Raw genomic sequence first — 15,769 nt, 5'->3', positions numbered from 1 at the left:
GACCTAGTTTTACTAAAGACCTGGAAGTCTCAAGGTCCTGAGCAGCAGTTAGCCAAGCAATGGGCCAGTCTCTATGACGTCCTGCTGACAACACACTCTTCACTAAAGCCGACAGGAATCGAGCCTTGGATCCACCACACACAGATAAAGTGGGCACCACCTGAGGAGGACTCGATCTTGCTGCTGCTGTTGATATTGCAAAGCTGGACCTGCACTCCTGAAAGATATTTAAAATTCCTCTCTCAGAAAGGGACAGTACTTCCCAAAGCTAAGTGACAATATTGCTTTTTATTTTCTTCTGCATTTCCCAGACAGTGGCTTCCTTGGAAATTTATCCCACTGTTGGGTGTGCCATCCAAAGCCCCGTTCAGGATTAAATCATGGGGATCCTTTAGTTTATTCAGTTTCTGATTTCACTACAATTCCCCCTGCACTACTAGGCATACCCCTCACTAAACACTTGTTTGCACAATAGGTCTCACTCTGGAAGCCCATTAACACCACCAGCTCTCGAAATATGAAGCAGTCTACCAGCTTTGCTTGTTCAATAGTTCCATCCTCTAGACACCATATATACCATCTTCCAAAGAGCAGTCCTCCCTCACATAAAGGCTTCCCTCCATTCTTGATCCACCTCTTCTTTCAGTAGATAGTAAGAATCTCTGGTTCTGGGGATAGGTAAGACTATACCCTTTGACAGCTGGAAGACACTACAGAAGATGAGACCTCCATTCATTTCCCCTTAGATAACAAGGGTCCAGAGTTTTGAACGGGGGGAGTTGTTACCGCAGTCAGTCAGAGCACTGGGGAGTCTTCCTCCACTGGCCAAGATGGCACAGGGAGAGGTTTATACTGAGTATGCCAAGACCTAGAAATATGAATGGATAGGGCCCTGGATGAGCTGAAAGCTAGGAAGGGTCTCAAGCCTGCCAAAAGCTAACAAGGTAGTGGATAGGGGGGAAAAAAGGCCCTTCCACTCCCTATCCCTATAAGAACAGGGGGCTTGAGCAGGAAGAGAAGATGGTCTTTGAGACAGGAGTTCACCTGTCCACAGGTCCTGCAGTGTGGCTCTTGAATAAAACCTCTTTTCCTTTTGCACCAGCACCTGCCTCAAAAGTTTGGCTTTCCTTGCAGCAGGCAGCCAAACCTTCACTCTTTTGTTCAGCTATATTCCTAAGGAGGTTATATGTAAGCCAAAACCTTAATAACAAACTAGCCATGCAAATCCAGTATAAAATAAAGACATTCTAGGCAGAGGGACTTGCTAGTACAAAGGTGGGCACAGGCTTGTCCCTCCCCACCCTGGGATTTCAACATAGAAGCTGTAGGAGTGAGGATTGCTGTGGGAGAGTTAGGGAGTAACAACATCATTTACATTTGGCACTTCCATGAGGGATACCCATATTTAAGTAAAATGCATCCAGATTGGCTATGAAGAATGAGCCAAAAGGTCATGTGAACAGATTTCTTTGATATGTACCACAAATTGCTGCAATACAAGAATATGCTGTTATGCAATTTTAAAGTTTTTTTTTGTTATCTCATGTTAATGCTATTTTTTGTTACATTGTCAGCTCTGAAGAGCACAGTATTTATTCCTTACAGCACCTAGTCTAGTATAATAGCGTAGTAACTAATCCTCAATTAAAGAATCAAGCAAGACTAAAGAGATAGGTGTGGCATCCTACCACTTATTCTGTAGCTCCTCATTCCAATTGGCACCATTCTCTATGCCAACAGGGTCCCTCCTATCTTGGTAATCCTTCTGGTAACACAGCTCCAGATCATCACCTTTCCTCTCCATAAAAATGTTATCTTATTACTTTAAAATCCCCGGGTCCCCACTGTTTTCACAGCAGCCTGTACTCTGGTACTTTGATCTGTGCTAGGAGCTCTAAGTATCTTTCTTGCAGGCAGTCTCCAGGGATTTGGCCTACTTACTTCTCTTCTTCCCAGCAATCACCCATCTACCTTATTTCCGGGGAATGTTTCATCCATGTCTGGCTTTGGGAAATAAGTTATCTTTTGGATTCTTAGTGAAAAGGCCTGTGGCATTTTAGAAACTATGATTGTTACTTGCTGACTTCCAAAAGTATCTCTGATGTAAATAACTTTCAAGGAAAGTGGAGTATGATATAGTTGACATACAGTGACTAGATAAACATAGCTAGAAAATTCTAAGTCATTCAAGTTCTAAATTGCCTCCCCATTTTGAAACCACTTAACGAGATAGGTCAAAACACACAAAACGTTCAGGTTACAAGTAATGGACAATGTATATTAGAAAATTAAAAAATTGTAATAAATGTGCATTGTTCACAAAATGTGAAAAAATACAACAAACACTTTCAAGTATGCCACTTGGCAACTATGATATAAACCAACTGATCCTAAAGAATCCAACCAAAGGATCATTTGTTTTTGAAACACCAAATTATTTTGGAGAATCCAACTGTGAATGCATCAGGAGGACCCTTACTTCTTTATATCCAAATGAAATCATTCTCAAGAGTATCCATATTAATACAGTATTAGAAGGCTCTATTGACTTTTCTTGATATTACACATATAATCTGGCACCAAGCCACATGACTATTTATATTTTAACACTTATATATTGAATTGGCTTTGATAGAATATGTGTTCGTTTAAATCCTTACTAACCTAATTTGAATACGCTGAATTTACAGTAACAAATGGTATTTATAAATTCAAAGAAACTTATAGTAAGTGGGAGTACAGGTTTTATAAAGAGAGATTTTTTTATAAAGAGAGATTTTTCTGTAAACTACTACTTAAAATACAACATGCACACTTCAGAGCATGAGCAGAATCAACATCTGTAAAAAAATCAGAAGTATTTATAGCACCAACATTTAGCTATAATACAAATGCTGACTCCAAGGTAGCACCTACACCAGGATCTCAAAAGCACTGTTTTCATTTACTTTCAAAGCACTTTTATTGGTATATTTTTTTCTTTGCCCTTAAGATAGTATTTAGTCAAATCAAAGAAAACAATATGGTAAAAGAAGTATTACTAAAACACATGTTTTTTTTTCTTTCTTTTAGGGGAGCTACAAGACTTGACCTGCAGTGCTTAACTGGAAAGAAAAGTCAATCTTTATTTAAAGAATCTATTAAAAGCTATTGAAAGTAAAGGAAAAATTTCAAGTTACTTATTGCATATTTGAACAACCAATATTTATTGCATGTAGTTAACTGACTTTTTTAGGTTAATTACAATCGTATTACTTTCATTAATTCAGAATGTGAAATTTAATTTGAAATATCAGGTACACACATTCAACCATTTATATCTTAAAAATACACTTTGTACTTCTAAATAAAGTTTGACATTCAAAATTAACTATGGCAATTCACAATAAGCACAAAAACATCAGTTTTACCAGAGTAAAGAAGTGCAGTTTATGAAATTTAGGATCAACTATTGAAAATACAAGTTTTCTTTAAACACACACACACACACACACACACACACACACACGTACATTAACATGAAATCTGAAACTGATATTTCAGTGCAAAAACCTCAGTATGAGGTAATTTTAATGTAAAAACCACTTGAAAAAAAAATCCACACAGTGGCACTCTTAAAAATGATAATTTACATCACAATTTCTGGCTGATAAGACAACACAGACTAAATATTCTTAGCTATTTAAACTAAATCTTGTCTTGTTTGGACATATATTTCTCCTTAACCATTTGCTTCTGATTCAGAAACACAGAAAGATTTATCAATGTGGAAAGGGAAAACTTCCACAGCCAATGAATGATTTATATTTTCAAAGAAAAGTTTCAGTTAGCAATTATATAGAAATAAGAATACCAAAAGCTCAAAACCATTTTATTAGACTACCAGCAGAGATTACTTTTAATTTTTTTCTATATAATTTCAGACTTGTAGTGCAGTATACCTTCTTAGTGGAAAGGTGAGGACCCCTTATGAAAAGTTAGTCTAGATAAAACATAAGCTCTCTTACAAGTGCAAACCCTTTCACAAAGGTGTTTTAGGTCAATATTGAGTATTATACTGTTCCTTACTTAAATAGGATAATTTGTAAATGAACTCTACATTTAAAAAAACAAAAGTGAACTTGCACAGTTAAATATATTTAACACCAAGGCTCAAAACAACAAGAAAGTTATGAAAACTCTACTTTGGCAATGGTGGTTTTTGTACTGTGCTAATCAAATTACAATACACACTTAGGGGGAACTCTCTCCCCCAGTATCTGATGTTGCCAAATGAGCAAGAACAAGGACAAAAATTACCATCAATTCCAAGAAGTTCAGGAAATATTGGATCACCAGATAAAACTGAAAAGAAAATGGCTTTCTGTAACAGATAGCAATTTCGTTAGAAAAAAGAACAAGTGCATCACAAAACAGCTAAATCCATCTATTTCTGTGATACATTTAACTGGTTAACCATCAAAGTGCAATCTACAGTTTTCTACATATCCCAAAGTTTCTCACTGCAATGGTTTAAAGTCAACATTGAAAAGATGAAAAAATACATAGCAAATTATGCTTCACTTTTCACAATAATACTAAGAAAAAGGTATCTTTCTATGATATCAGAGTGCTAAATGCTAATGTAATAGTGGTTTCTGCTATGACAAGAGTCACACTCTGCATGAAACTTTAAGATTTCTATATAAGAATAAATTTTAAAATCCAAAAGTAGAAAAAAATAGCAAACTCTGTCAACCTTTGCATTTCTCCTTTGCAAACCAGGTTTTAAGTACTGAGTTCATGCTAGTATTTCCGATCAGTGTAGGCAATTTAGGAGTCTGGAATGAAAGGTTTTCTGTTTATATATTAGCTTAAAAGCAATATGGGATCTTCTAGCTCATAGAAAGGAATGGAGCTGGCTTGACTTTCTCCAGAATCTGAGTCGTATGGAGCATCAGGGAGCTCTGTAAAACCATATGCCAGTTGTTCATCTTCTATATCTGATCGAACATAGCAGGAAGTGTTAGAATAGTCCTCATCTTCTATACTGTTGAAATCTTGAGGAATATATAACATCCCAGGGTAGTTTCTACTTACCAAGTCACTTGTAGTTTTTAGGGATATTTTTCTAAATGCCATCAGATGCATATGTGAAAATTTTGAATACTTAAAACGTTTAAAGCCCAGGGACTCTATAGCAATCTTCCAGCTTTTCATCATCATAGCATGACGATTCTGATGGGAGGAATCAGGTGTGATGATAAGCAATAAACCATTTAACATTAACAGTTCATGGGCTTTCTTGCAGCAAATCCATCTCTGGTAAGGTGATGGAAAATAAGAAAGAAGGAGAGAGAAAACAACCACATGGAAAAGTTCTCCAGGAAGAGAATCAATAGGGTTTTTCAGCTGCTTCAAAAAGGCATCTATAGCATCCTGTGCAAGCTGGAGTGGTTGCTGAAGCTGCAAGTTCAGGAAGTCACATTTATATACACTCTGCAGAAGTGGAAAAACAAGGCACATTAGAATTCCAAAATTACTTCCACCTTATTACAGAGTTTATACCAAACTATCTCAAAGCATTTCTATATAATTCAAACTTTAATTATGTACCTTTCCCTTCTAAATTATTCCATTTGCACAAAGTTATTCAATCAAAACTTTTAGTCAAAGAAATCAGAGTAATTCATTCTAGATAATTCCTAGTTCCCATTTAAAAACATGTAATTTGAAATCAGAAATATTTTTGAGATACATATCTTTAAAAAATAAGGGCTTATTTGAAATTTAATTGAGGTAAGATTTAATAGAAATGTTTTCTTCTTTTATGTTAAGTACTTTTTTACTTTTCAATTACAGTTGACATACATTATTATATTAGTTTCAGGTATACAACGCAGTGATTAGACATTACATAATTTATTAAATGATCACCCCAATAAATCTAATATCCATCTAACTCCATACTTATTAGAATATACTGACTACATTCCCTATGCTGTACTTATGGCACTCAGCACATTAACCTCTAGGTCCATCCATGTTGTTGCAGAGGGCAAGATTTTATATGTTTTTATGGTGAAGTCATAGTCCATTGTATACAGGTTGGGGCAAAAGTAGCTTCACAGTTGTTCGTATAAAAATACAAGAATAAATAATAATATATGAATAAACTGTTTCATGTAGTCACATCTGTACATCTACTTTGCTTCACAATGTATATATGCACAACTTCTTCTTTATCCATTTACCCACTGATGGACACTTAGGTTGCTTCCACATCTTGGCTATTATAAATGCTGCTGCAATAAACATGTGGATGTCTATATCTTTTTGATTTAGTGTTTTGTGTTTCTTTGGATAAATACCCAGAACTAGAATTGCTGAGTCCTTCTTTGTCTCTTATTAACAGCCATTGCTTTAAAGTCTATTTTGTATGGTATAAGTATTGCTGTCCCAGCTTTTCAATTATTTCCATTTGCATGAAATATCTTTTTCATCCCTTTATTTTCAATCTGTGTGTGTCTTTTGATCTGAAGTGAGTGCCTTGTAGACAGCGTATATAAGGGTCTTGTTTTCTTATCTATTCAGCCTCCACATGCTTTTTGATTGGAGCATTTAATCCATTTCACTTAAAGTAATTGTTGATAGATATGTATTTATTGCCATTTTATTAGTTATATGTTTGATCTTGCAGCTTTTAAGATTCTCTGTCCTTAACCTCTGCCATTTTAATTATGATGTGTCTTGGTGTGGGCCTTTTGTGAGTTCATCTTGTTTGGGATTCTCTGTGCTTCCTGGACTTGTATGTCTATTTCCTTCACCAGGTTAGAGAAGTTTGCTGCCATTATTTTTTCACATACGTTTCCAATTCCTTGCTCTCTCTCTTCACCTCCTGGCACTGCCATGATGCAAATGTTGATATGCTTGAAGTTGTCCCAGATGATTGTTATACTATCTTCATTTGTTTGGATTTTTCTTACTTTTTGCTGTTCTGATTGGGTGTTTTCTGCTTTTTTATCTTCCAAATATATGATTTGATCCTCTACTTCATCTACTCCACTGTTAATTCCCTATAATATATTCTGCATTTCAGTTAAGATGGTCTTCATTTCTCTTTTATACTTCCTATCGCTTTGTAGAAGTCCTCACAGAGATCACTGAACATCCTTATAACCCGTGTTTTGAACTTTGCATCTGGTAGATTGTCTCCATTTTCTTTAGTTGTTTTACTGGAGTTCTGTCCTGTTTTTTCATCTGGGACATGCCTCTGTTTCCTCATTTTGGCAGCCTCCCTCTGTTTATTTCTACATAAACTCCTGCGCTTGGTAGAATGGCCTTATTTAATACGTATCCTATAGGTCCCAGTGGCACAGCGTCCCTGATCACCTGAGCTGGACATTTCCAGTATTTAAGTCCCCTACTATGAGTTTTGGCCTGTTTCTCCCTTTAGTTCTGTTAGTAGTTGCTTTATATATTTCAGTGCTCCCAGATTGGGTGCATATATATTGAGAAGTGTTATGTCTTCTTGAGGTATTGTCCCATTTATCAGTATAAAAGTACATATTTGTCTCTTTTTACTCTTTTCATCTTGAAATCTATTTTGTCAGATATAAGTACAGTGACACACTTTTCTCTGGATACCATTTCTTGAGTTATCATCTTTCACCCCTCATTCTGACTCTATGCTTGTCTTTGTAGCTGAGATGGGTATCCTGAAGGTTGATAAGTATAGTTCTTTCTTTTGTTTTCCAGTACACGGTGCTACAGTGCAAATTTTGTTTTCTCTTACCTGCAGTACTGGAACTTGTTGGACTCTGTGGGGTGATGTTGCTTCAGTGTGGAAAATGCCCTGTATTCTTCGAGGAGACGGGCATCCCTTCTATAAGTGGTTGCCTGAGTCTCTGGGCAACACCTTTGTGGTAGTGTGGCCAGTGATGGGAATCCAGGTCTGAGTTCCAGCCCTGTTTTCCTGCAACCAGAAGCAGTCAGTTGCCCTGCACTCTTTGAGGTGTCCCTTCTGCCTTTACAGGTTCCACCGCAATGGGTAGGGTGGGTTAGGTAGGAGAGGTGGGCTGGTTCATTTGGAAATGAACATCTGCAGCTTTATTCTTTCTACTGGGTTTAGCTCAAATGAGAATAGGCCACTCCATTTAAAATGATGCCTCTGCTCCTTCACAACTTTCTTCTACTGCTGCTGCCTCCACTGGAAATGGCCGGCTACAAGAGGGTGGGGGGGGGAGGGGAGGCAGACTTGTGCATCTGTGGCTTTTTCTTTTTCCTTGGTGATGGTGGCAGTGCTACCCTTTGCACTATTTTTTTCACTGTCTCTATCCCTGGGTTCAGCATCAATGTGCACCAGCCTCCGGTCCACAAAAAGGAGGCTGCAACCCTACTGCACAGCTATACCACCTGTTGGGGCTGCTGCAATTGCTGGACTGCTTCTGCAGCTCCCTTCTCGGTCCTCCCTGCCCCCATGCCTGTACTGCTCACTCTTACAGCCCACCTTCAGATGGCTCAATGTGTGGTCACTCAGACATTTCGTGTTGGTCAGGGAATCCTTTGATGAATTACAGTTGTCCAGCCTGCTGTGTCTTTAAGAGAGGAGACTAAGGTTTTCTCACGCTGCCATGATGCTGACATCAATCTCAAATTTCCCTTCTTTTTTTTTGTATTAATATACTTTTTTATCAGTTTCAGAGAGGAAGGGAGAAGGAGAGATTGAAACATCAATGATGAGAATCATTGATTGGCTGCCTCCTGCATGCCCACACTGGGGATGGAGCCCACAACCCAGGAATGTGTCCAGTCTGGGAATTGAACTGCGACAGTGGTTCACAGGCTGACTCTAGGTGACAGATTTTTATCTTGTAGTCCTTTAACATGTCTTTTTCCAGAGTGGCTATTTCCAGCCTGTGTGAGTGCCAAGCACTATCACCTCTAGTCCTTTCAGGTGGTGCTTCTTCCATTCTCATGCAGTTTTCTACACACATATTGATCAGTACTCAGCTGTGTACTGAAGGAGGACTCTGCAGACCTTAGAGTCTTCCCTCTGTGCAGCTCTCATTTCTTTGGTACTCTGCCCTGGGAACCCTAGCTGTTTTGGGCTGCTAGAACTTTCAGCTCCATCTCCACAACTCGGGGGATCAGCTGGGTTGTGATCATCTCTTTGTGCATGTCCTGAAAATGATCTGAAGGCTATATACTGGTGCAATTTTAGGGCCCATATAATTTGTTTCAGTCCCTTGGGGATCATTGTCCTTTATTATCTAACGTCTAATCCTATATAATAAAAGCCTAATATGCTAAGTGCCCGACCATTTGTTCGACCAGTCGCTATGATGCGCACTGACCACCAGGGGAAAGACGCTCTGACGGTAGGTTAGTTTGCTGCCTGGGTCCAGCTGATTGGGACTGTGCAAGATGGGCTGGACATGCCCTGGAGCCAACCTCCCACAGTCCCTCCTTGGCCTCTAAAATATTCTAATTAATTTCCTTTCAATGTGCACAAATCCATGCACCAGGCCTCTAGTGTCTTATAAATTATTTTGTTCACATTTTTGTTGCCTAAGGCAGGGGGGAAAAGGATCACTCTGGTCCCTGTTACTTCATCTTGGCTGGAAGTGTCTCTTCCTTTTGTTTTAATTATAGGGTTCTGAAACTGTGGAAGTCTGATTCTACTACTAAACTTATATATAGCAGTTGTTTGCCTTCCCTAATGATTTTACAGTTGAAAATTTATAGCCACATCTCTAAACAAATAAAATATTTTAAGAATAATATTTAAGCCTGAGGTTCAGATCAAATGGTTGTCATGTCTCAGCAGTCCCTGAAGGATATCTCTAACACAAGTATGTGTCTTGAGGAAGGAAGGCGAGAGTCACCTGCCCTTTAAAACTATGGCTCCTTATAGCACCTGCAATGAAAAGCTAAGTAGGGCTGTTTAAATATAAAGCAAACATTTGTCCATCGTTAGGAAGTAGAGATAACACTAATGGTTTTAGAATTTCCTTGTTCCTCAATGTTACTCGTATACATCTACTCTAGATAGTCATGCTCATCAAAATTAAAGACCCATGAAAAAGTTGAATCTTCAATTAAAAACATTCCAATAATGATAGAAAACATTTCTTTAGCACTCACTATGTAACAGGTATTTTTCTAGGTGCTTTAAATATTTTTCCTCAAGTAAACATTATAACAAACTTGTAAAGTATAATCCATTATTAACTCCATTATACAGATGAGAAAATGAAGCTCAGAGATTCAAACCCAGGTTGAACAAAAGATTAGATTCTTTTATTCAAAAAACAAAATGGGAGACATCTGTAATACTGTCAACAATTAAAAAAAAAAAAAGTACTTAATGAGTACATAATGTACCAGGCATGTTTCTAAGTGCTGGGAACATAGTAGTGAGAAGGAAAAAAAAAAAAAAATCCTTATGCCAAAGAATTTGTATTCTTACACGCATTTTCTTTATAAAAATAAAAAGTTAATTTGAAATTTTCTTTTTGTGCCTGGTGTATCAAAAGTAAAATGGAAAACATTATAAATTTATGTCACTAAAAAAATTCTCCTTTTAAAAGTAGAGGATACATTCTGTGTAAAGGTAAGCAGTTTCATTTACTAAGTACATATAGTGGGATTAAATAAAGTTATGGCTAACTCCAAAGCCTTTGCTATTTCCATTATTCCATAATGGCTTCACATCACAATACATTTCAGAAAGAGATGCATTAAAAAATAAATCAATCAAAAGCCCAAATACTATAGCTATCTAAAAATCTGTGCAATTTACTAAATATTCTTGATTGCAAAAATAAATGATAAACAGGGAATAAAAATTGAGAAAATAAATACAAATATGGTAGAAGTCAAGTTAATATTTGTTAACTAAATGCTAAAAAATTTTAATTAAATATATATTTATTTTTGAATGGAAACAATATCAACATGTACACACGAAATATATTTGGTATTTCAAAAATGTAAAGACAATTATTTTCCTTTGTAAATATGCATGTAAAATATTCAAGTCTCAAAACAAAACATAACTATACATACCTCTACGGCAGGTACAATGTCTATGCCAACAGTTAGAAATTCTTCAAACTTCATAAATGGGTTAAAGCAGCTGCCAACATCAAGTAATCTGATCTTCCCTGAGGTTTGTAGCAACCTAAAAACATATTATTTTGTCTTATAACAAGCAAAATAAAAATAAATTATAAGAAAAATTCAGACATCTGAAAATTAAAAAGCTCATATAGATTTTTAGCTCTCTTTTTGGCCTTGAGATTCCTTTAACACATTTAAAAATTATGGAGGACCTTAAAGAATTTTTGTTTATGTGGGTTATTCCTATCAATATCATATTTGAGAAAAAAATATATTTGAAATTAAAGTCAAATAGTTTAAAAAACATTTATTGATATAACAATAAACCTATTGTATATGATATTGTAAATTTGGTATTTGTAATGAAAAATCTAGGTCAGAAAGACAGTAAAAAGTGAGTCATTAGTTTACATTTATTCAAGTCTCTTTAATGCTTGGCTTAATAGAAGATTGGTGAATTCTCATGTTTGCTTTTGTATTCGAGCTGTTCCAACATCACATGCCACGTAGTCTCTAGAAAAGCCTACACTCTACACTCATAAGATTGAGAGTAAAAAAGGCCTTTAACTTTTTAGTATTACTGTGAAAATAATTTTTCCTCCACAGACACGCCAGAAGGTTAACTTAGATTCCCAGACCACACTTCGAAAACTATCACTGTAGATGAGAGAATCCATTCACAAATCATTTCTCAGTAGTAAATATAACAATGTCTTTGTACTTAACTTTAATTTGTTTCAATGAGTTAAAAGGATCAAAGAGAAAAGCATAAACGGAACAGTATTGTTATAAAATTCTTTTGTTTTATTTTTATTTAAGAGCTCTCTTCATGTCCAAACACAGTAGGAAAAAATGAAGCAATAAAACCAGAAATGACCATATTTTAAAGTTAGCCAAATGCATCAAATATGGATAGCAGCAAGGATGAAGGAAAACAGTGGATTTCGTTGGTCTAAAGCCTATAATCCTAACATTCAGACAATATAGCAATAAGAAAAATCAACTTCATACATATGCCATTTTACTGATTTAAAATAATTTTCTTTAAAAAGATTATAAGTGGATATTGGGGAAAAAAATGAAATGCAAACAAATAATTGGGTAAAACCACAATCCTGACTCCTTAAATTTTAGAGAGCAGAGAGAACCTGTCCAGCGTCTCTCCTTTATACATTAGTAGAGGCCCGGTGAACAAATTCGTGCACCAGTGGGGTCCCTAGGCTTAGCCTATAGGATTGGGCCGAAACCAGCTCTCCGACATCCCGAGGGGTCCCAGATTGCGAGAGGGCGCAGACCAGGCTGAGGGACCCCACTGATGCACGATCGGGGCTGGGGAGGGATGTGGGAGATTGGCCAGCTGGGGAGGGACCATGGGAGGGTTCCAGGGCGGTCCAGCCCGTCTCGCTCAGTCCCAATCGGCCGGATCCCAGCAGAAAGCTGACCTACAAGTCGGAGCGTCTGCCCCCTGGTGGTCAGTACATGTCATAGAGACTTGTCGACTGGTCAACTGTCTGACTCCTGGTGGTCAGTACATGTCATAGCAAGCAGTTGAGCAGCCTTAGCATATCATTAGCATATTATGCTTTGATTGGTTGAATGGATGACCAGACACTTAGCATATTAGGCTTTTATAATATAGGACTAGAGGCCAGGTGCACAAAAATTAGTGCACTTGAGGGTGAGTGGGGGGTACCTCAGCCTGGCCTGTGCCCTCTTGCAGTCTGGGACCCCTCGGGAGATAACAACCTGCTGGCTTAGGCCTGCTCCCGGGTGGCAGAGGGCAGGCCCAATCCCTAGGTGCAGCCCCTGGTCGGGCTCAGAGAGGGCCGATTGGGGATTTGGGGCGCCGCCCCCTGTCATGCAAAGAGCAGGGCAGATTGGGAGGTTGCTATGCCACCCTCAGGGTAGGGCCGATTGGGGGGTTGGGGCACCGCCCCCTGTCACACTCAAGGCAGGGTCGATGGGGAGGTTGTGGCGCCACCCCGTCACGCACAGAGCCGCAGGGCGATCAGGGGGTTTGGGCGCTGACCCCTCTCACGCTGATCCCGGTGCCTGGAGGCCTCTCGGCTCCGCTGATCCCGGTGCTGGGAGGCATATTACCCTTTTACTATATAGAATAGAGGCCTGGTGCATGGGTGGGGGCCAGCTGGTTTGCCCTGAAGGGTGTCCTGGATCAGGGTGGGGGTCCCCACTGGGGTGCCTGGCCAGCCTGGATGAGGGGATGATGGCTGCTTGCACCTGGTCACACACCCTTCAGGGTGGGGGGTCCCCACTGGGGTGCCTGGCCAGTCTGGGTGAGGGGCTGAGGGCTGTTTTCAGGCTGGGACTGAAGCTCCCAACTGCTCCTTTTTTTCTTTCTTATTCTGGGCCAGCTTTAGCTCTGAGGCTTGGCTCCAGCTCTGAGGCCTCAGCTGCTGAAAACAGGTATCTGGTTTGTTTCAGTTCTATATCTTAACTCTGTATCAACTCCAGCTCTGAGATCCCAGCTCTCTGAAAGCTGGTTTCTGGGGTTTTGTTTAGCTTCTATATTTGTTACAATGTTTTTTAAACTGCAAGCTCAGAGGCCGGCAAGGCAGGCAGGGAACGTTGGTTTCCTCCGTCACTGAAGCAACAAGCCTCATGTTCAGTTTAAGCTGCCTGGTTGCCGGCCGCCATCTTGGCTGGCAGTTAGTTTGCATATCGCCCTGATTAGCCAATGGGAAGGGTAGCGGTCGTACGCCAATTACCATGTTTCTCTTTTATTAAATAGGACTAGAGGCCCGGTGCACAAAAATTTGTGCACTCGGCGGGGAGGGGAGGTCCCTAAGCCCGGCCTGTGCCCTCTCGCAGTCTGGGACCCCTCGGGAGATAACGACCTGCTGGCTTAGGCCTACTCCAGGGTGGAAGAGGGCAGGCCCAATCCCTAGGTGCAGCCCCTGGTCGGGCTCAGAGCAGGGCCGGTTGGGGAGTTGGGGCGCCGCCCCCTGTCATGCACAGAGCAGGGCGGATCGGGAGGTTGCAATGCCACCCTCGTCACGCTCAGGGTAGGGCCGATTGGGGGGTTGGGGCACCGCCCCCTGTCACACTCAAGGCAGGGTCCATGGGGAGGTTGCGGCGCCACCCCCTGTCACGCACAGAGCAGGGCCAATCAGGGGGTTGGGGTGCTGCCCCCTGTCACTCACAGAGCAGGGCCCATCAGGGGGGTTGGGCTCCGTACCCTGTCACGCACAGAGCAGGGTCGATCAGGGGGTTGGGGAGCTCCCCCCTGTCACGCACAGAGTAGGGCCGATAGGGGAGTTGGCACACCGCCCTCTATCACCCACAGAGAAGGGCCGATCCGGGGGTTGGGGCACCGCCACTGTCACACTCAGGGCAGGGCTGATGGGGAGGTTATGGCTCTACCCCATCACACACAGAGCAGGGCCCGTGAGGGGGGGGGGGTTGGGGCACACCGCCCTCTATCACCCACAGAGCAGGGCCGATCAGGGGGTTGGGGTGCCTTCCCCTGTCACGAACAGAGCAGGGTGGATAGGGAGGTTGTGGCCCCACCCCGTCACACACAGAACCGCAGGGCGATCAGGGGGTTTGGGCGCTGACCCCTCTCACGCTGATCCCGGTGCCGGGAGGCCTCGTGGCTCCGCTGATCCCAGTGCTGGGAGGCATATTACCCTTTTACTATATAGAATATAGGCCTGGTGCACGGGTGAGGGCCGGCTGGTTTGCCCTGAAGGGTGTCCTGGATCAGGGTGGGGGGTCCCCACTGGGGTGCCTGGCCAGCCTGGATGAGAGGGGATGATGGCTGTTTGCAGCTGGTCACACACCCTTCAGGGTGGGGTCCCCACTGGGGTGCCTGGCCAGTCTGGGTGAGGGGATGAGGGCTGTTTTCAGGCTGGGACTGAAGCTCCCAACTGCTCCTTTTTTTCTTTTTTATTCTGGGCCAGCTTTAGCTCTGAGGCTCCAGGTCTTAGGCCTCCGCTCCTGAAAGCAGGTATCTCGTTTGTTTCGGTTCTCGAAACTCTGTATCAACTCCAGCTGAGATCCCAGCCGGATGAAAGCTGGTTTCTGGAGTTTTGTTTAGCATCTGTATTTGTTATAATGTTTGAAACCGCAGGCTCAGAGGCCGGTAAGGCAGGCGGGGAACGCTGGAGTCCTCCGTCACTGAAGCAAGCAAGCCTCATGTTAGTTTCATGCTGCCTGGTTGCCGGCCACCATCTTGGCTGACAGTTAATTTGCATATTGCCCTGATTAGCCAATGGGAAGGGTAGCGGTCGTACGCCAATTACCATGTTTCTCTTTTATGAGTGTAGATTATTACCTTAGGGCCCATTAGGGAGGTGTTTCATTTCCAAATAGTAGGCTAAGCTCCTGGAAAAGGCACTAAATCAAAATAATATAAAGTTGATTTCCTCCAAAAAAAATGCATGCACTATGTGTAGGGTTACATTTTCTTGTTGTTAATCCTCACTGGAAGATATTTTTCCATTGCTTTTCAGAGAGAGAGGAAGGCGGGTTTGTGTGTAGGCGGGGGGTGGAGGGGGTGGGAGGGAGGTGGGGAGAGAAATATTGATGTGAAAGAGACACACTGATTGATTGGTTGTTTGCCTCCTGTATGTGCCCTGACCTCGGGCAGGGAGTGAACCCACAACCCTCAAGTGTGCAGACTGAAGGGTCTTGGGTTTGATTCTGG

At 41.0% G+C, this 15,769-nt stretch overlaps 1 protein-coding gene across 3 annotated transcripts in view; it reads right to left on the bottom strand.

Annotated features, from left to right (window-relative positions):
* Positions 1–3,189: 3,189 nt before the first annotated feature.
* The window catches only part of BMT2 (base methyltransferase of 25S rRNA 2 homolog), a 123,803-nt gene continuing 111,223 nt past the window's right edge, over positions 3,190–15,769 (bottom strand). For all 3 annotated transcript variants that reach the window (XM_036328928.1, XM_036328929.1, XM_036328930.1), the window contains exons 4-5: positions 11,050–11,164; positions 3,190–5,478 (exon numbers count right to left, since the gene is read on the bottom strand). In XM_036328928.1, coding sequence (XP_036184821.1) covers positions 4,849–5,478; positions 11,050–11,164 — 745 coding nt within the window. In that variant the 3' untranslated portion in view covers positions 3,190–4,848. The remainder of the gene's footprint in view (positions 5,479–11,049; positions 11,165–15,769) is intronic.

Source organism: Myotis myotis, unplaced genomic scaffold (genome assembly GCF_014108235.1).
Source record: "Myotis myotis isolate mMyoMyo1 unplaced genomic scaffold, mMyoMyo1.p scaffold_m19_p_11, whole genome shotgun sequence".
NCBI lineage: Eukaryota > Metazoa > Chordata > Mammalia > Chiroptera > Vespertilionidae > Myotis > Myotis myotis.
Note: the sequence above shows the minus strand (reverse complement) of the source record. Positions and strands in the feature narration are given on the sequence as shown.